Below are 22,484 nucleotides of genomic sequence, written 5' to 3' on the forward strand. Positions count from 1 at the left end.
TCCTCAAAGCAGTAGCGACAAGCGTGCGTCTGTCTGTTAAAGGGTGGTGTAACCCTCAAAGTGCTCCAAAAAATAAAAAAATATTTTTTTAATGTGTTTGTGACTTGTGTGCGATGTAGCCGCACGTGCATCAACATAGTAGCAGCGCCAAGCGTGTGCCTGTGTCATAAGTCAAGGGCTGGTTTGGACATCTGGTCCTGACTGAAGGACGTGCCAACAATTTCTGACAAGTCTACTGTCACTGCATATGATTCTGTCCTCAAAGCAGCAGCGACAAGCGTGTGTCTGTCTGTTAAACGGTGTTGACACCCTCAAAGTGTGCTACACAAACAATAAAAATATTGTTCTTTTTTTTTCTGTCTTTGTGAATTGTGTGGGCTGTAGCCGCACTTGCATCCTCAAAGCAGCAGCGACAAGCGTGCGTCTGTCTGTTAAAGGGTGGTGTAACTCTCAAAGTGCTCCAAAAAATAAAAAAATATTTTTTAATGTGTTTGTGACTTGTGTGCGATGTAGCCGCACTTGCATCCTCAAAGCAGCAGCGACAAGCGTGCGTCTGTCTGTTAAAGGGTGGTGACACCCTCAAAGTGTGCTAAACAAACAATAAAAATATTCTTCTTTTTTCTGTCTTTGTGAATTGTGTGGGCTGTAGCCACACTTGCATCCTCAAAGCAGCAGCGACAAGCGTGCGTCTGTCTGTTAAAGGGTGGTGACACCCTCAAAGTGTGCTACGCAAACAATAAAAATATTCTCCTTTTTTTTTTGTCTTTGTGAATTGTGTGGGCTGTAGCTGCACTTGCATCCTCAAAGCAGCAGCGACAAGCGTGCGTCTGTCTGTTAAAAGGTGGTGACACCCTCAAAGTGTGCTACACAAACAATATAAATATTCTTCTTCTTTTTTCTGTCTTTGTGAATTGTGTGGGCTGTAGCTGCACTTGCATCCTCAAAGCAGCAGCGACAAGCGTGCGTCTGTCTGTTAAAGGGTGGTGACACCCTCAAAGTGTGCTACACAAACAATAAAAATATTCTTCTTTTTTCTGTCTTTGTGAATTGTGTGGGCTGTAGCCGCACTTGCATCCTCAAAGCAGTAGCGACAAGCGTGCGTCTGTCTGTTAAAGGGTGGTGTAACCCTCAAAGTGCTCCAAAAAATAAAAAACAATTTTTTTAATGTGTTTGTGACTTGTGTGCGATGTAGCCGCACGTGCATCAACATAGTAGCAGCGCCAAGCGTGCGCCTGTGTCATAAGTCAAGGGCTGGTTTGGACATCTGGTCCTGACTGAAGGACGTGCCAACAATTTCTGACAAGTCTACTGTCACTGCATATGATTCTGTCCTCAAAGCAGCAGCGACAAGCGTGTGTCTGTCTGTTAAAGGGTGTTGACACCCTCAAAGTGTGCTACACAAACAATAAAAATATTGTTCTTTTTTTTTCTGTCTTTGTGAATTGTGTGGGCTGTAGCCGCACTTGCATCCTCAAAGCAGCAGCGACAAGCGTGCGTCTGTCTGTTATAGGGTGGTGTAACTCTCAAAGTGCTCCAAAAAATAAAAAAATATTTTTTAATGTGTTTGTGACTTGTGTGCGATGTAGCCGCACTTGCATCCTCAAAGCAGCAGCGACAAGCGTGCGTCTGTCTGTTAAAGGGTGGTGACACCCTCAAAGTGTGCTACACAAACAATAAAAATATTCTTCTTTTTTCTGTCTTTGTGAATTGTGTGGGCTGTAGCCGCACTTGCATCCTCAAAGCAGCAGCGACAAGCGTGCGTCTGTCTGTTAAAGGGTGGTGTAACCCTCAAAGTGCGCTCCACAAACAATAAAAATATTCTTCTTTTTTATTCTGTCTTTGTGAATTGTGTGGGCTGTAGCCGCACTTGCATCCTCAAAGCAGCAGCGACAAGCGTGCGTCTGTCTGTTAAAGGATTACATCGGTGACAGCATCCAAGTAGGCATGTCAGACAGTCCGTACCTGTACTGGCAGGAAAAAGAAGCAATTTGGAGGTCCCTGTACAAACTGGCTCTATTTTACCTGAGCTGCCCCCCCTCCAGTGTGTACTCCGAAAGAGTGTTTAGTGCAGCCGGGAACCTTGTCAGCGAAAGGCGTAGGAGGTTGCTCCCACAAAATGTGGAGAAGATGATGTTCATAAAATGAATTATCAACTCTTCCAGGGAGACCAGCCTCCAGAACGTACAGAGGGACCTGTGGTTGTGGATTCCAGCGGGGACGAATTAATACTCTGTGAGGATGAGGATGAGGATGTACACAACACTGAAGAGGGTGAGGAATCGGTTGATGAGGAGGATGAGGACGACATCTTGCCTCCGTAGAGCCAGTTTGTGCAGGGACAGATTAATTGCCAGCTTGTTTTGTGGGGGCCCAAACGAACCAATCATTTCAGCCACAGTCGTGTGGCAGACCCTGGCACTGAAATGATTGGTTTGTTAAAGTGTGCATGTCCTGTTTATACAACATAAGGGTGGGTGGGAGGGCCCAAGGACAATTCCATCTTGCACCTCTTTTTTTTCTTTGCATTATGTATAGTTTGGGGCCTAGTTTTTCAAACTGCCATCCTATCTGCCACTGCAGTGCCACTCCTAGATGGACCACGTGTTTGTGCCGCCCACTCGTATCTCTTAGCATAGTCATCCAGCTACCTCGGTGCAACCTTTTGGACATAAAAACACTATTGTGAGGTGTGAGGTGTTCAGAATAGACTGGAAATGAGTGGAAATTAAGGTGATTGAGGTTAATAATAGCATAGGAGCAGAAAAACCCACAAATTCTGTGATTTTTGCTATTTTTATGCTTTTTAAAAAAAAAATACAGATCCAAAACACAAAACCCAGAACCCAAAACACGGAAGGGTGGTTTTGGCAAAACCAATCCAGATCCAAAACACGAAGAAAGATCCAGATCCAAAACCAAAACACAAAACACGAAAAGTGGCCGGTGCACACCCCTAGTGTATGTATATATATATATATATATATATATATATATAGCAGACAACCTTGCAAGTTGCCGCCATCACCTGCTGCAGGGAGCATCCCTTTTGAGATTGGCAGTGGAGTGAAGTGGTGGTGCCTCCACTAGGGTCGGCCTCCAAGAATGCAGAGGAGGAGCTGTGATGGGGTGGTGTTGCCAGCCCCTCATGCCGGGTACCTTGGGCTGAAACTGACTCTGTATGTGGCTGCCATGATAGCTCACCGGGCTGCTCACCCCCCTGTCCAGGCTTGCATGCAGGATCATTTCAAGATGATTTGCCACCAGGCGGAAACCCCTGTCTGGAACCGGTGCTCGGAGCTTGAGCTCCACCTTCTCCTCCGTCGATACACCCATGGATTATGTATGGGGTAGCAGCAGCAGGAACATAAAATAATGGCAAAGAGACAGGACAAAAAGCAGACAACTAAAACACTAAACTTTCCCCCAGACACATGGGTTGGGCCTGGATGCTCTTTGTTCCTATGTGCAGAACCTGAACTCACTCTGTTCCTCTGGAATGGACATGGACTCCCTCTGCTCCTTTCAGCTTGACCTGGACTCCCTCTACTTCTCTGTCAGCATGATCTGGACCCCTGGAAGTTTATGCTCAGTCTGTAACATACCCAACTTTGAGATGGGCAATTCCCTCTCATAGTCTGGTAGCTAGTTCTAGCAATTTTGCAGTTCTCACTGGCAGACTGGCAGTAAGGATGTAAGGATGGCAACTCTTTCAGTCTCTTAAAAGGGCAGCTTGCACTCCACCTATAATAAAGCTACACTGCTATAGAAGCAATATGGAATGGGTAATGTTGGTGTGGTATTATCCATCACACACTTCTTAGTTTCCGACATGCCAGAGGATGCAGCCGGTCTAAATAATAATGGTCCATCTGTAGTATCCCCTTTCCTTTGTTTTTCAAATTATTATTTTACATCACCCACCCATGTTTCTTTTCACCTGGTCCTAGCGTATATGTGAAACTGGGCGCTCCTGAGTGTAAGCAGGCCGTAAAGGTAAAAGGTTTTCCGTAGTGGAAACCAAAGTGTTTGAACAATATTCTAAAGTGTATTATTTACCTATACATAGGTAGCCTTGAGGAAGAGACGTTGCGTCTCGAAACGCGTTGGGGAACCTACCCATGTGTCATCTCCTGGACTCTGAAGCCTTTCTACAGGAGTCCCTTCCCTTTTGGATTAAGCGACTGGAGCCACTGCAGGGCAACCCGGGTACCCTGTAACATAACACCCGCTGGCTCCACACCACTCTTTGGGTAGGATCTCCTGAATATTGTCATAATTAATTATTTGATAGACCATAATATGTTTTTCTATGCATGTCTACACATTACATACACTTGTATATATACAGGCTCAGCATATTGTATATTGGTAAACCTGAATCACGTATGGAAGGAACCGCCCCCCCCCTCTCCCCTTTCCATTGATTACTGAATTGAAAATGTTTTTATTTTTTGGACTAAATGCACCATCTCGTTTTTGTGAATGATAGATTTTATCAATGTTTCATGTTATTTTAAAACATTATTTATTAATTGCATATGTTTTATGTCCAATCACCACGAATACCGGTTTCATTCCACTATTGGTTGTATCTGAGTAGCGCCTATGTATAGGTAAAAATCCCGTATAGCGTTTAATGCAGCAGCTTGTTTTGCTAAAAACCTCCTGCGGATGTTGTTCCACAAAAAATGTATTTATGACGGATTTATTCAGCATATAATGTGTTCTCTATAATACACTTACTGCGATCTCATGACTGCAGTTTAGAAAGTCTCAATAAAGCATAGGGTTTAGGTTTACACCCCATGCCAGCAGGAAGAACCAGCCAGTCTTGCAGAGCTACATCTCTGATTTAAAATTGAAAAAGACATTAGATTCAGTTTCTAGTAGCTAGTAGGAAACTATGAATGAGTGAGGACATCTCATTTTAAGCTGAAGACCTGGAAATGTCTCCGTATGACCAGCACATACTGAGTAATACTGATATGGTTTGAATTATATTTAATGAGTTACAGGAAAAAATGAAAGTTAATTAGCTTCTTCCTATCGTCACCAGTCCCTGACCTCTGGTAGCAGAACATAAATGTAAATCATGTCACAAAATAATAGCTGCCAAGAAAATGTACAGATGTATATAGGCATTCTGTGAGCTTTGCAAATGCTTACACTAATGGGTCACGCAATATTGTTACCCTTTTGTTAGGGTCATATACATTATGGGTTACGTATGGGTTTCCGGCAGTCGGGATGCGGCTGGTCAGAATACTGATAGCGGCATCCCAACTGTCAGGAATCCAACCCGTATTTAAGTATACTATCACTAATCCTAACCCCTACTGTAACCCTAACCCTTCGTCCACGGTGCCTAAACCTAACCTCCAGCCCTAGTGCCTAAAACCTCCCCCTCCCCGCACCCTAACTCTCCCTCCCTGGTGTCTAAATCTAAACTCTCCCTCGTGTCTAACTCGAACCCTAAACCTAACCCTCCCCTAACCCCCGATACTTAGCTTCGGGAAGATGGCGGTCGGGATACTGGAGCCAGGTTCCCGCTCTGTCAGAATTCCGGTGCCGGTATTTAGACCGTCGGCTTCCCGCAATCCAGGATGTTGACTACATCCCCTACATTATATATATATATATATATATATATACACAGTATGTAACCACTACAATCTCAAGAGGAATGGACAGATTCACCAAAACTCCAGAATCACCATCAGCATTTAATTAATTAATGACTCTGAGAATATCACATTAAGAGGCCTATTTATCAAGCCCATATTTTAGCCCTAATAATTTCTTATCATCGTAAATTGCGCCAATAAAAAATTATTTATCTGCTCAATGTATGAGGGAATTCGGAATCCGGATGAGGGAAACCGGATCGTTACAGAAGAGGGAATGCGGGGGGGGGGGTGCTTCAGCATAGGTGGGCAGTGTGTGACTTCGCTATCGCATCATTGCTGTTCATGCTATCACTATACAATGGCGGAGGTTACTGAGATTGAGATACGTTGATGAGATTGAACACAAATCGCCTCATTGGCCACCTGTACCGCATACATTACTAGGTAAGTGGGCGATGCTGGCCGGACACTGTGTAGGATTGGGAGACTTGAATGCTCTTTCCGAGCGACCGGGAGCAGCACTGAGATTCAGGAGTTTAGGCAAATATGCTACTGAGCATGCTCCGTTACGTCTTGTACTTTAGTAAATGGCTCCCTCACAGGCGGTATCATCTTATCAGGACGCCAGCTAAACCAGTAATTTTGTTGACCATGCAGTTTTCCATAGCAGTATTAACTAATCCCAAAAGTAACCCTTATGGAGCGTACACACGGTCAGATTTGTCAGACTTGTCAGATTTGTCAGATGAACGATTGAACGATTTAAACGATTTGAACGATTTTACCAAAGTTTTGAGCGATTTGAACGATTTGAACGATTGAACGATTTTTGACTGCATTAAAATGATTGGAATCGTCCAAGTCTGACTGCAAACCCATCAGATGTCAGATATCGTTTTCTGACAAACGGGAACGCGCATCGTTGATCGTCCATCGTTCAGGCATGTCAGATATGAACGATTTTCCTTCAGATATGAACGACTGAACGATTTTTAAATCGTTATCGTTCATATCTGAAGGAAAAATCTGATCGTGTGTATGCACCATAACCTGCAGTGTAACCCTAACCCTAAAATCGTCTGTCAACATTCGCAAAGTCGACATTTGTCCTGTTGACATTTTGGATGTCGACATTTAGACCATGTTGACATTCTGGTGTTGACATTCTGAACATATACCCCCTGTGTGTGTCATGAAGTTGATATCCCCTATGTAATCAGGTCACAGCACCAAGTTTCGAGTGGTTTCTTTGGTAAGATGGTGCCTGTGCAGGTGACAGCAATGAGCCTGGCACTATTCCATAACCTTTGCCATCTTCTGCTGATATGACATCTTCACAAACATAGGGGTATAATAATTACTAAAGTGTGGGTTTTTAGAAGAGGAGATGTTGCCCATAGCAACCAATCAGATTCTATTTAACAGTTATCTAGTACCTTCTAGAAGGTAATAGCTAGAATCTGATTGGTTGCTATGGGCAACATCTCTACTTCTAAAAACCTGCACTTTAGTAAATATAGCCCATAGTTCTGTTGTGGCACCCCACCAACACCCTGTGTTCCTAACCACGCTGAGGTGCCCCTATGAAAGTGTAAAGTAATAGTATGCCTCCTGCCATGATTTAACTGTTTTCAATGAAGTTCATGGACTTTCTGCACTGCCCCCCAGCGGTGGTAGACATTAGGGGAACAGGGAGTACTGTGGCAGGCTCAAGGATTTGAACTAGGGAGAACGGCAGTCGGTGGCTGCGCTGTCTGAGGGTAGGACCGGAGGGAACTGACCTGCACTGGGATATTACCTCTGCTCCTGAGGTAACCAGTGGGCAGGATGTAGGAACGGCAGCAGTGTCTTCCCTGGCAGTGACAGAGAGCCAGGTACCTTCCAGTAAGGACGGCAGAGGCTGGGACGGAGCAAGCAGACTCCCCTACTACAAAGGCAGAAGGAGAGACGGACTCTAGGGACCATCTGTAAGGATGCAGCTCAGTGGCGGGCTGGGCCAGGGGGCAGGGTGCCATGTGTGACACAGCTGCACCGCACGTCTAGCGCTGACCGGACGGAGTTCGGTCAGTGCTACACAGTTACAAACACACAGCGGCCGGCGCCAGCAGCTGTGTGTTTGTTTTGAGTGGCAGCCAATGAGACTGTCAGACTCTCACTGACTGCTGCTGCGCCCACTGCAGGAGCCGCTCCATCTTCCGGCTCCTGCAGTGGGTAATGTGAGAGACGTCATGACGTCATATGACGTCTCTCCCATAATGCAGAGCGGCCCGGCCCAGGAGGACAGACGGAGGAGCGGATGGCGGTGGCGGGAGCGGGGATTCAGGTAAGTGGTTTTTTTTATTATTTATTACGTGTGTGTGTACTGTGGGAGGGGGGGACCACTACTGGGGGCACTACAAGGGGGAGAACACTACTGGGGGCATTACAAGGGGGGATTACTACTGGGGGCATTACAAGGGGGGACTATTACTGGGGACACTACAAGGGGGATTACTACTGGGGGCACAACAATGGGGGGCTACTACTGGGGGCATTACAAGGAGGGCATTACAAGGGGGGCTACTACTGGGGGCACTACAAGGGGGGGACTACTACTGGGGGCACTACAAGGGGGGGACTACTACTGGGGGCACTACAAGGGGGGACTACTACTGGGGGCACTATAAGGGGGGGACTATTACTGGGGGCACTACAAGGGAGGGACTACTACTGGGGGCACTGCATAGGGGGTACCACTACTGGGGGCACTATATAAGAAGCTTACTACTGGGGGCACAAGGGGCACTGCACAGGGGTGACCACTACTGGGGGCACTGTATAAGGGGCACTGCATAGGAGGATCACTACTGGTGGCCTGTATAAGGGGGTCCTCTCCTGGGGCACAGGGGGCACTGCATATGGGCACCACTACAGGGGGCTGGCCCATATCTTTATTTTTACTTCACATTAATTCCATATGGACCCGCCTCCTCCCTGGAACACTTGAGGGGGGGGGCGCCTAAGCACGCACGTGCTCCGGGCACCCTGGCTACACGCTACTCCTCTGCCAGGGCCAGCTGCATGCATTTGCCCCCCAGGCTAAAAGTTGCTAGCCAGCCCCTGAAGCAGCTATTGGGGGAGAGACGATCTCCCATCCACTGACAGACTCACATACAGTATAAGGAAGAAGTCCAGAGTGAGGTCCATAATTGTGAACCATCCTCAGCCATACAGCTATACCTTGCCTATCCGGCTCACTGCTACAGAGCCTATTAGTGACCTGTTAGACGCATAGGCGGCCAGGCTTCTTACTGACTCGCAGTCTCCTCCAGAGATCACTTAGTAAATAGTAGCCTAGAGAACTCTGCATTTAAAATATTTAATTAATCTTGCCAACACCTCACGCAGGAAGGAATTCAGCTGCTCTGTCCAGGCCTATAACCTGCAGCATAGTATGTTTAGTAACTTTGTTGAGTTACAGTTTTAGAATAATTTCAGCTGCACCAGGGAAGAGCTTAGCTGACATTTATGTACTCGGACACGTGAAGCCGTTCCATAACCGCAGAGAAGGATAAGCAGCATCTCTCCCTCCATTTTCAGTAGGAGAAACAGCATTAAATACATCGGGCTATAGGAGTGCCACGTTTATTTCCTCACCTACAAGTGATTGAACATTGAAGTATACATGCATATATATTATAAACAAGCCACTTATTATATCCCACTAAACCAAAGTGAATAAAATCGTCACTGTCCTAACCGGCGTTGTATCCACCCTCCTCTAAGGATTTGTGCTGCTCAATTAGACTGAAAGTCATCCATGTTTATTTACATGCTATTATAGAGAGGAGTAAAGGGAAGACTGATAGAAATTCATCATTACCATTTGGTTTAACTAATCTTATGCTAAATATTATATAGGCTATTCAGTAAGAAACTTTAATCACATACCCTCTAGTTGAAACTGTGTTCGTTCGTTTTTAGTGAGCTGAGGACCTCATTCAGAGCCGGACACTATTTGCGCTCGCTCGTTCAGAAAAAAGGGGTGGCTATTCAAATGAACCGTTCGCTCTTTGCGGTCTGTTCACGCCTCTAGGTCTGAACGAGCGAACAAAACATGCGGTCGTTTTTTGGAAAACTACCCCCCCTGGCCGCTCGCATCCTACGTCATGTCCACTATTTATTAGATTCATTGAGAACATTGACCAGCGTCTGAACTGCTCGCTATTCTTGTGGTTGGTTTTTCCTACCGCAATCTTGCGAGCAGTTCTGAATATAAAATAACCCAGTGACGTGGTCAATGACGCTGCTGTATTAATTATGCACACCCTTAAAACGCCCGTTTTGACCTTTAAGCATGCCTGCGTTCTGATCTCCACTTCCCGTTTTCAAGCACCTTCCTCTGTTACCACCCACATACGCCTCCTCCTGTCACTCAAAATAGCAGGCATTCGCTATTTAGCGAACAAACGATTTTTGGCCGCACTGACTGGTTCGCGCATGCGTATTACGATCCGTGCGCATGCACAGTTGGGCAAACATCGCTCGAAACGAATGAGTGGCCGCTTACGAGCGGCTCTGAATCAGGCCCTGAATTTGTTAACTTATACAAGTGTAAAGGTGCCCATCCACGAGACGATTCATGTGAGCGATCGAACGATAGCGATATCGCTATCATTCAATCGTTCATATCATCGTGCAAACATGCTGGACAAGCTGACGATATCGTCAGGCTCAGCATGTTCGCAGATGATTGATGAGCCTGCACTGAACGACTGCTTGTTCAGTGCAGACTCATCACAGACTGACAAACGACTGCACAATTATAATGTCGCAATCGTGCAGTCGTTTTCAAGTCTGCTAGTAGATGGGCACCATAACATATTACATTAGCGGATACTGGCCCTCATTCAGAGCCGCTCGTTAGCGGCTGCTCGTTTGCTCCGAGCGATGTTTGCACAACTGCGCATGCGTACAGATTTTAATACGCATGCGCGAACCAGTCTGTGCGGCGGAAAATTGTTTGTTCGCTAGATAGCGAGTGCCTGCTATTTTGAGTGACAGACTGAGGCGTATGTGGGTGGTAACAGGGGAAGGTGCTTGAAAACGGGGAGTGGAGATCCGAACGCAGGCGTGCTTAAAGGTCAAAGCGGGCGTTTTATGGGTGTGCATAATTAAAACTGGAGCGTCATTGACCACGTCACTTGTTTTTTTTTTACTCAGAAATGCTCGTAAAATAGCGGTTGAAAAAACCAACCACAAGAATAGCGAGCAGTTCATACGCTGTACGATGTACTCGATTAATCTAATAAATAGCGGACATGACGTATGGTGCGAGCGGCAAGGGGGCGTTTTGGCCAAAATTACAACCGCAAGTTTTGCTCGCTCGTTCAGACTTAGAGGCGTGAACAGACCGCAATGAGCGAACGGTTCATTTGAATAGCCACCCCTTGTTTTAGAACGAACGACCGCAAATAGCGAGAGGCTCTGAATGAGGGCCACTGTTGTTACCCTGTTTTAATCTCCTGTTAAGTTGCAGTGTTTGAATTGGTACTGGAGCACGTGTAAGGCTAAATGTTTCTATTCCCAACAGCGGAGTTCCAGTGTTCCAGAAAAATAAAGCATTTTCTTTGTGGATGAAGAAAATTCGATTTGTATACATTTGACAATATTGTTACTTGAGTAAATGTATGCTGAGAAACTATTCTTACAATTGTGTTTACTTAAATCGTTGTTTTTGAATAGATTAAAACCTATATGGTAACAACAAGCATCATTCTTCATGCCTGGAACAATCCTCCTTACCTCTCTGAGCAACCAAGAGGAAGTAAAGCTGCATACACATGGTACCACCAACGACTTGAAAGATATCTTTCAGTGAAGTCATCCTGCCACATCTCTGCACAGGCAAAGTTGACAATATCGTGCAAGTTGGCCTGCATGTACGGACGATCACAGATATCGTTATGGTTCATGCGGGAACGCTCAACGTTGGTCGTTCACTGCATAAAAATGAACAATATGAACGATATATTGTTAAACGATATTGTTATTGTTCATATCGTTCATAGATATCGTACTATGTGTACGCACCTTAAGAACTCTGGGCCTGATTCAGACCCGCTCACGAGCCCTGGATCGAGCGAGATATCACTCGGTCCGGGGCTCGCTACAAGACGGGGCGGCTGTCGATGTTGATCGACAGCTCGCCCCATTTTGTAGGCGGGTCGGGGGGGTGGCTGCACAAACGGAGGCATTCCCTTAGGAATGCCTGCCATTTGTGGGCGGCCCTACTGATCACACGTGATGTCAGTAGTGAACTTCCTGCTCTATTAGAGCAGGAAGTTCACTGGAGCTTGCGATGGACGAGACCCTACCACAAGGCTCTCATCGCAAGCCCGATGGTTTCAATAATCGTGACCATCACCAGGCTGCCTGATAAAGCTGGGCCTCTATTCTATTCTGGCAAGATTGGAATGTATCATACCACCCTTCCACACGGGGTATCACACTGCATCAACGGCAGAAGGTAGGTGGCCAGACCAAAAACCAAATCATTTACGTGATGACCCTTTTTACCATAGGGAATAACTTTCTTCATTCTTAGACTTCATAAGTCACTTTTGTTTTGTTGAGCCATATGTAGCTTTCTTTTTGTAGCACAGTGGAACAGACTTTTCTTTTTTTATTTTGCGGGCTTTATATCGGGAAACATTTTCTAAAAGAAGGGAAAAAATTCCTTTCCCATGGTTCCTTGTAATAAGCAAGCTCTTAAATGGACAGGGATATCAAATAGATGCAGTCGACAATAGGCCTGACATCATCACATAGTCCAAGATCAGATATAGGTAGGTAGAATGCAGAGCTGCAATTATTTATAGCATCCGGGGAATGAAGGAAAACGGAAGCTGCCTTTTTTTTTCAACTTTAACCAAATTAACTGTTCAGGAAAGTCATGAACGCTGCAGAGTGAATAAAGCAGAACAGAGGTGAACATACCGATAAATACTGAATTATAAAGAAAGGATGGATTTTCTTACCTAAAGGGCATAACCAGACAAGCCACCAGGAGATCCGCCATAGCCAGTGACATGATGAACATGTACGTTACAGTCCTCAGCCTCTTTTCCACCACGGGGCAGATGAAGACCACTGTATTTCCCAAGAAGGTGACCAGATCAATAACAGTCAGTAACATCCCGACAACTACCTGCTGAGGAGCTATCTCTGCCGTCTTATTCCCATCTCTTCTCATCAGCGATGAGGTGTACGAGCAGTTGAAGGGCACAGACACATTTTTGTCCATCGGCATTTTCAGCTCTTGTGACCTGTAATGCACAACACGAATAAATGAAGACTTTATGGGGTCTATTTACTAAGCTTTGGATGGAGATAAAGGGAACGGAGATAAGGTTAGGAGCCGATTGGCTGGGACTTTATCTCCGTTCACTTTATTTCCAGCCAAGTCTTAGTAAATAGACCCCAAACTCACAGAAGGGAATCCGTCCCTGCACATCCAGAAGCATCCGATTCTTTTGAACACAAATGTAATCAGCTCATACAGTATGGACTGGTGACCACAATCCTGTTTGAGCTGCCTCTTATGCTCTATTAACTTTTATTAGTCAGTCTTATCTGCTTCCCTAGATATAGCTATAGACATGAAATGCTTACACACTTTTTGCTACCCTTAAATAAAAAGAAGGACAATGTTTTTTCGTAGAGAGAAGAAGCGTCTTTGTACAAGGAGCGGTAACAGTTGAAAAGAATGGCCACATTGTGTATTGTCCATTAAAAAGTATTTTGTAAGTAGGTAAAATCAACTAATATTTTAAGAAGATCAGCATCAGTGTATCAAATATTTAGATGGAAAGCCCTGGTAAGAAGATACAAAGGAAACCAGGGATCCTTTCAGGTCAGATCGTCGGTGTGTGCATAGGCCATGAGCCCTACGCGTTTCATCATCCAGACTTCATCACAGCTCCATGACTACTGGAGATGTACTTTGGAGTTCATTCAGACCCGCTCACTAGATGCTTACGCTCACTCCCAGCGTATGCAAATTCGGGTAAGTGACGGCATGGCAGGCAATCGCACGGCAAGGCATTAGCACGCCCACTATGTCTTGGCGTGTGATCACTTAGTGTATGCAGATGTTCACCAGCCATTCTTAAGATGCCCACTTGCGCATGTCATCTCCTGGGAGTGCTTGAAAACATAGGTACATCGAGCACCATCGGATGCGAATGCAGCGCTTAAGGTTGCCTATACCCTGCCGCGATCATTTCAGAGTGAAAACCCACCAAGTGACATGTACTATGGCGCTGCCTTCTAATTATGCACGCCTCTGAAATGGCGTTGAGGCACTCAGGCACGCCTGCGTTCGCACCTCCACTCCCCCGATTCCAGTGGCCAGCCCCTGTCACCACCCACAAACTTCCTCTCCTGTCATTCACTCTACTGGGCAGTCTATGCACAGCGAGTGAACGCATCCCGATCTCTCGCTTTGGTTCACGCACGCACGTTGCGATGCGTACGCATGCGCAGATAGCGACTATCGGCCAGCTACGAGCGTTCGCTTCATAGCGAACGGGTCTGAATCAGCTCCTTTGCCCTGCAAATAATTACATCACCTAGTAAAACTCATACTTATAACGTGCTGTGTTTGCAGAGGAGTAATGTGGAAACTTCAAAGGTGCAGGTAGATTTAGACGGGAGGCATAAGTGCATTCCAGCTTATCTGTAAAGGCCACTATAAGAATAAAGTGGTCCTGTATGAGTTTGCGACATGTAACAGCAGACAGTGTTTTGTTTAAATACAAAAAAGCGGATTTGGGTACCCTTAAATCAGTTTCTCCTAATCTATCTGGGGGGCACTGGAATATCATGGGGTGTAGAAGACGTTGCACAAGGCAAACTAAACTTTCTTGTGGGGTGCGTACTTCCCCCTCTGCATCCCATGATCCTAGTTAAGTTAGTTTCTATAATAAGCCAATTAGAGACAATGGGGCTGATTCAGAGGTAGACGCAGTATGAATCGGTGCTGCGTCTTCGGATCCGCTGGCAGCGACCAAAGATGCAGAATCGGATCTACTGCAGCCATCGGGCATCTGAGTAACCCCTGGGTTACTCAGAATGTCCAGCAAAACTACACTGTCAAGGCCAGTGAAACTGCACCAGAGGATGCAGCCACTGACTTCGTCACCTCCAGAAAATGGGGCAGACACGCCCCCGTTTTCTGCTCCCCTCCTCCACCCCCAAATCCCTGCAAACTGTCACTCACCAGACGCCTGCAGTTCCTGGGCAGATCAAAAAAAGGACAAATAAAGGAATGCACCAATAAAACACAAATGAATTACTCATTGCCTTTGACTAAAGTGCCAAACGGAATAGCAATCAAATTTTTAATTTAAAAGAATTGGCCCCGGAATGTTGATGGAAAAGGTAGAGGTTATAAAATGTAGGAGTAGTTTTATAATGGTTTGTATTCTCAGAATAGATGCTATAGAGATGTTTCAATAGAACAGTAATAGCACTTGTTTCCTTTTGTCTGGCACATTCAAATTCACCTTTATTCATAAATGACTAAAAATGCCACTTTCTTTGAGCTCTGTGTATGTCAACACAATATTTTACTGTCTGGCAGTATCCAAAGCTCAGATCATTCCGGCCACACGCTGTCACGCGTTGCCTATTTCCGGGTCTGAATGGCTCTTGGTTGTTGGAAAGCATCATTAACTACTCTAGTTTCCCACCTCTCTCCATGAAAAGAAATGTGAAGCCTGGGTGAGATATTGACTATGATCTGTAAACAACCATTATATTTGTTCTCTGCTGGAAATATTGCACACTAAACAACATTATAACCTGCTGTGTTCTTAAAGTGTTTCTTTATGTCAAAATAATCCGAAAAAAAAAAACAAAAACAAAAAAAACCAAGATGCTTTCTATGTGTACGGCTTATGGAATCATGCTTTTGATATCGGGGTAGTTTATTGTGCCTTAGCAGGACATCAACCATATTTGAGCTAGTGCTGACTTGGAAAAGACATACAATGATAGTTATTCCCCATGGCAGGGGTGGCCAAACTTTGGAGCTCTGAGGGTCACTCGCTACTTAAAATAATGTTGGCAGTCTACCTTTCTCCCTTACAGACCCACTACATATGGCTCCATGGTCACTGTCTTGTCCATCCCCGCCCTATAGGATACATATATAGGGAGGGGGAATTCAATTAGGTGCGAGATTGCAAAAGGCGTTAAACTTGCACACTTCGCCATAAACTCGCACACTTCGCCGTAAACTCGCACACTTCGCCTTCATGCGTGCACCAGAGATACGCACAATTCAATTAGAAATGCAATGCCGCACTGCTCGCAGCAAAAGTGTGCGGATTTTATCCAAAAAGCGAACAGGGAATATAGCATGAAAAAGTGGGGAGACCTTCCTGGACCCACCCCCCCAAAAATGACAATTTTGTTAGCATAATCATAAGGGAAGACTGGAAGTGGGTATAAGGAAAGTACTGTATGATATTAAAAGGTGTCAAATGGATGATCTGTGCAAAAAAAAGGTAAAATAATATAAATATCTGTCGACTTTTGTTTAACTACAGAGGAATTAAACGGAAAATGCAAAAAAAAGTAGTAGTAGTGGGGTAATTTGGGGCAACTAAATTTTTTTTTTTTAAATGATAAAAAGCAATTATTTTTAATTTGAATAAATACGTTCATTAAATTTGAGGTACATTATTTAGCTAAAAGCTTATGTTGGAGTAATTTGAGGCCATTTATTTTTTTGAATGCCGAAACACCAATAGAATCTGATGGCGCTTATTAAATATTGCCCAAAACAATTGATGATCAGAACCCAACTAAAGCTGGGTACACACTGGCAGATATATTGGCTGATCAATTGATTGGCCAATATATTGGGTGCCCGTCGGTGTACCAGCGATACGTCTGTGAATTACGTAGTTCACAGACATATTTCGGCGGCTGTTCTGCACAGCCAATGGACAGATGGACAGATATATCTGTTCATCGGTAAGTATTTACGGGCGATCAGCCGACCGCCTGTTCACATGCAGCGGCAGCCGCGGGGAGGGGGTCGCGGCAGGACCCCCAGTCAGCGGGACCCACGGTTGCCTGACAGTTGATAGTCATTCAGTGTATATGAACGACCATCATCTACAGATATATCTGCAGATCACTCCATCTGCAGATATATCTGCGCAGTGTATACCCTGCTTAAAGTTGGGTACACACGGTACGATCTGCACAACCAACAATATCACTGAACGATTTCCCTTAAACTTTTCTGTAGTGCAGGACAAACGATATTGTGTGTACACACTGATAGATATCTATGATAGATATCTTTCAGTGATGTCATCCTGCCACATCTCTGACCATGCAAATCATGTTGAAATCATCCAAATTGGCCTACATGTACGGACGACCATAGGTATCGTTATCGTCCATGCAGGGATGTGCATCATTGGTCGTTCGCTGCATAAAAATTAACGATATGAATGATTTATCATTGAATGATATCGTTATCGATCATAAAGATCGTACCATGTGTACGCACCTTAAGATTGCAGCAATGTAGAGGAATCTGTAAGACCTCCAAACATGGAAAACACAAAATATCTTAATACAAATAATTGCACTAATCCAAATTGTGATATTCTGATCAACTCAAAAAATAGAAGTCTGGTTTACATATAGACAAAATATTTAATAAAAAAAACACATTAAAAAAGACCATCAGCATGAAAATATGAGATGAAACTCGTTCATACAATAGACTGCACTGTATTACAATTATCCCAACAGAAGTTGTAATCCTTAGGGAAATAAATCTCTGTATACAAAAAGGAGAACACTTATCCGTATATATCCAGTAAATTTGAATAATGACAGCTGGGTATTGGGCCTGATTCAGAGCCGCTCGTAAGCGGCCGCTCGCTCGCTCCGAGCGATGTTTGCCCAACTGCGCATGCGTACTGATCATTATACGCATGCGCGAACCAGTCAGTGCTCGCAAAATAGCGAATGCCTGAAAATTTGATTGACAGAAAGAGGCGTATGAGGGTGGTAACGGGGGAAGGTGCTTGAAAACGGGGAGTGGAGATCCGAACGCAGGCGTGCTTAAAGGTCAAAACGGGCGTTTTATGGGTGTGCATAATTAAAACAGCAGCGTCATTGACCACGTCACTGGGTTATTTTATAGCCAGAACTGCTCGCAAAATTGTTGTAGCAAAAACCAGCCACAAGAATAGCGAGCAGTTCAGACGCTGGGCGATGTACTCGATTAATCTAATAAATAGCGGACATGACGTAGGATGCGAGCGGCCAGGGGGCGTAGTTTTCCAAAAAAACGACCGCAAGTTTTGTTCGCTTGTTCAGACCTAGAGGCGTGTACAGACCGCAAAGAGCGAACGGTTCATTTGAATAGCCACACCTTTTTTCAGGACGAGCGAGCGCTAATTGCGTCCGGCTCTGAATCAGGCCCATTGTCCAGTTGAGACAAAGTATCAAGTCCTCTAACAGACGTCAATTAAATACCTTCCACATGACTCAGCCAAACAGACACAGTATACACTGTTGCAAATTAGGAGAATGTGTCAATCGAAGTGTATTACTCACTCCATGCTGTAAGGTTCATATTCAAAGCCGCTTGCTGTGCTGAAGCTAAGCAGCGTTGTTTCCATGTGCAGCACCTCCAGATTGCTTTGACCACCAGCATACTGTATATGTGGTCACGGACACAGAGCCGTAACTAGACTTTTTGGTGCCCTGTGCCAGAGAGAGCATTGGCGCCATCCCCACCCCATTTTTTTGAAATAGGGACATAAGATAGAGCACCTGAAAAAGGGCCATGGCCTCATGGGGAAGGGCCAGGCAAGAGATAGGGGAGGCCAGGAGATGCTGGGGATAAAAGAAGAGGAAACTACAAGTGAGAATGATAATAAACAGGAAATCTGACAGGACCAAACCGCGCCCCCTGCCCTGCGGTGCCCTGTGCCAAGACACTGGTCGCACTACCCTAGTTACGGCCCTGCACGGACACAGCTCTTTCACTTACGGCATGCAGCTGGTAGGTATGTTCTGGATTAATAGAAAAGCACAGTGACCAATTCCGTGATAGTTGTCAGTAACAGAAGCCGGGGGGAAAGGATCACAACCCCGGGTCTCTCAGTCACAGTGTATGTCTGACAGGTCCGCGCTGGTTAGCGGTATCACTCAGGGGACTTGTTGTTCTTTAATGTTCATCTGTGGAGTTGGAATCCTGAGCAGATGAAAGCCATTAGACAGGTTCAGTGAAGCAGCGGCCGGTGGCTGGTTATGCCGGAGACTGAGAAATATAGATGTAGTCAGGAAGACCCACAGGGCCTGATTCAGACCCGGACGCAAAGCCGCGGACGCACGCTATGGCCGATAGTCGCCTGTCGGTGCATGCATATGTGTCAATATGCGCATGCGCGAGTCACTAACTGCGCTCGGGAACCGTGCGCTCAAAGTACACAGTCTGGACGATACTTTGAGTGACAGATAGCGCCGTTTGTGGGTGGTAACAGGGGAAAGTGCTTGTGAAAGGGGGAGTGGTGCAGGCATGTCTGGGCATCTAAACGGCGTTTCATGGGCGTGCATAATTAGCATGGAGGCGTCATTGTGCTCGTCACTTGGTTGTATTTCAGCCTGCAGTGATCGCAGTGCTTGCGGTGGGGTAGGGTCGAGCTCAAGGACTGCGTGCAGCTCCGATGGCTCTCGATGTTACTGATTAATCATACACTTCCTGGAGATGCCGTGTGTTAAGAAAGAAAAGTGGGCGTCTTTAGACCGGCGTGCGTTCACACTGCCATCGCTTTTTAAGACATAGAGGGCATCCTTACACCAGATAGTGCGATCGCGGAATTTGCATACCCGGCCCCTTTTAGCTCCGAGAGAGCGCAGCTTAGCGTCCGTGTCTGAATCGACCCCACAGTCCTAATGCGTTTCCCTTCAATCATAAAAGGTTCATCAGAGGATTGTGGGTAGGTGTCCAGGGTCAGAAATATATAGTATCCTCTTATTAGTTAATTAATCACAGCCCTGTGTCTTCTATTGCGGACATTAGGGATATTTGACCCCTACTTTAACATACTAATAATACTTCCTAATAATATAATACATCACATACTGTACGAGTCGTATAGGATGTATTATTAATACATATATACAGTTTACAAACAGTGAGGTCACCTGCTTACTCATGATAAATCAACTGCAAGCAGGGGGGTTGCTAGATCTTTGTAGGCCCCATAGCAACATTTTGAAGGGCCCGTAATGCTTTTAGAGGGACCTCTCTCTGGAACGGTTGTTCATTTATGCCCCATAATAGTTCCCTAGTTAATTTTTTGCCTCATAGTCCACTAGCTTCTTTTATGCCCCTTCGTAGTACCCTATTTCATATTATGCCACACAGTGCCCCCAGTTCATATTTTCTCACATAGTGCCCCCAGTTCAGATTATGCCACAGTTTTCCAGTTCACATTATGCCACGTGTGCCCTCAGTTCACATTATGCCACAGTGCCTTTGTGGGCTCTTTGCCACTCGACCTTGGCTAATTTTTCTTCCCACTTGTGCACTGTGCGCAAATTCTCCTGCTTGTGATCCACTGTGAGGCGGCAGGTTGGTAGAAAGGGATAGTAAACAAACTACTCACCACGATGTGTTGGGTACACTAGCATTATGGTGAGTAGGTAGCGGATTGTCCCTTTCTGTATTCAATATTGTGTCGCCTGTTGTTACCACATCATTCGGCACAGATGCCAATGTGTGCTGGATGCTGCGATAGTGGGCTCCCTAAGCCTCAGAGCCCTATTGCAATGGCACCTCCTGTACCCACTATAGTGCCCCCCAGCCAGGCTGTAAGCTCTCTTATGTAGTCTCTCTAGTCTGCTATTATTTTCTTATCTCCCTGTTTAATGTTGTTGTTATCCCGACTTTCCAGCCCCTCAAAGCCTTAAAATTAACAAATAATAATAATGACGGGTCCACTAATCAAAGAACTAATACATTTTTATATGAGTTCTCATCTTTGGTAACACACAGTGGTGCCCTCGGTCATTGCGGAGCCCAGTAGAAATGAGACATGCAGGGCCCCACCCCCTTCATTCCTTGTACGCACCTTAAGACTGCAGCAATGTAGAGGAATCTATAAAATTTCCAAACATGGAAAACACAAAATATCTTAATACAAATAATTGCGCTAATCCAAATTGTGATATTCTGATCAACTCAAAAAATCGAAGCCTGGTATACATATATACAAAATATTTAATCAAAAAACACATTAAAAAAGACCATCAGCATGAAAATATGAGATGAAACTCGTTCATACAAACATATAAAATACACTACACTGTATTACAATTATCCCAACAGAACTTGTAACCCTTAGGGAAACAAATCTCTGTGTAAAAAAAGGAGAACACTTCTTCCGTATATATCCAGTAGTTTTGAATAATGACAGCTGGATATTGTCCAGTTGAGACAAGGTATCAAGTCCTCTAACAGACGTCAATTAAATACCTTCCACACGAGTCAGCCAAACAGACACAGTGGGTCTGATTCAGACCCGCTCGCTAGATGAGTACGCTCGCACCCAGTGTATGCAAACTCGGAACACACCCAACAAGGCAGGCGATCGCACAGCAAGGCATAAGTACGCCCACTGTGTCTTGGCGTGCATTCACTCTGTGTATGCAGATGCCCACCAGCCTGTCTTAAGGCGCCCACTTGCGCACGTCATCTCCAGGAAGTGTATGCAACCATCGGTACACCCCCATGCTCCTCCACCCACCAAGGTCCGTTGGGCACAAAGGTGTAGTGTGGCTCCCTGGTAAACAAAGAAGGTTAATGCTATCATGCCCCCAAACACACACACACACACACATTATTAAAGTGCAATATCCTTACATGCTATCATGGCTCCCCACATGCCTAGTTACTTTAGACTGTAAGCCCTGATGGGCAGGGCCCTGTTCCCTGGTGGGTAAAACTTGATGCAGCCTTGATGCAGCACCAGCTTGAATTTAGCGCCATCTACCCATGTGGTGTCTGACATCAGACACCGCCAAATGGAGCAGTGAGGATGGACATCGCGTCAGGAGCTCTGGCAGCCGTGGAAGAGGCTAGAGGATGCCACACTGAAGAAAGAAGATGCCCAGCATGACTGGTTGCAAAGGAGATTAGACGGCGCCACTGGCCAGGGTGAGTCAGTGGCAGAAGAAAGAGGCCGAGCACTAAAGAGTGCAGCAGTAGAGGAAAACAGAAGGGCTATAAATGAAGCCACCAACTGCAGCCTCTCATACCAGTTGGTGGCCTAGGGCCACTGGAGTTTAACCCCTCGTTAGACCACCAGTGTTGTTGGGCACTAGGTCCATGGGGAGAGTTAGGCCTCAGGCCTGTTGCACAATTAGGCAGGCATTAGACCTGTGCCCTGTTAAGTGATCCTGGGCATTAGGCCCAGGGCACTGTATGAATAATTAGGCAGGCCCTAGGCCTGAACCTACTGTAAGTTGCCCTGGTCATCAGTTCCAGGGCACTATAGGTAAAATAGGCAGGCCAAAGGCCTGGGCCGACTATGTGGCCCTGGGCATTAGACCCATGTCACTGTATTGTAAACTAGGCAGAGACCCTTTAAATAAATTGACTCTGGGCATTAGGCCAAGGTCATTGTATTAAGTTAGGTGGGCACAAGGCCTGTGGTCACTGGTAAAAGCCTGAACATTAGGCCCAGGATATTAAAAATAAATAGTACCCCATTGGAGCGTTTAGGGATCTGGCCCAGTTAATTGAATTGCACTACACTGGTGAGCATGGGC

At 45.5% G+C, this 22,484-nt stretch overlaps 1 protein-coding gene across 1 annotated transcript in view; it reads right to left on the reverse strand.

The window, feature by feature from the left end:
- Positions 1–22,484, reverse strand: part of LOC148480513 (histamine H2 receptor-like) — a 208,815-nt gene that overhangs the window by 157,696 nt on the left and 28,635 nt on the right. The window contains exon 2 of the mRNA XM_088454245.1: positions 12,647–12,934. Within this exon, the coding sequence (XP_088310371.1) occupies positions 12,647–12,934 (288 nt within the window). The remainder of the gene's footprint in view (positions 1–12,646; positions 12,935–22,484) is intronic.

Source organism: Taudactylus pleione, unplaced genomic scaffold, assembly GCF_031769625.1.
Source record: "Taudactylus pleione unplaced genomic scaffold, aTauple2 ptg000611l, whole genome shotgun sequence".
NCBI classification, from domain to species: domain Eukaryota; kingdom Metazoa; phylum Chordata; class Amphibia; order Anura; family Myobatrachidae; genus Taudactylus; species Taudactylus pleione.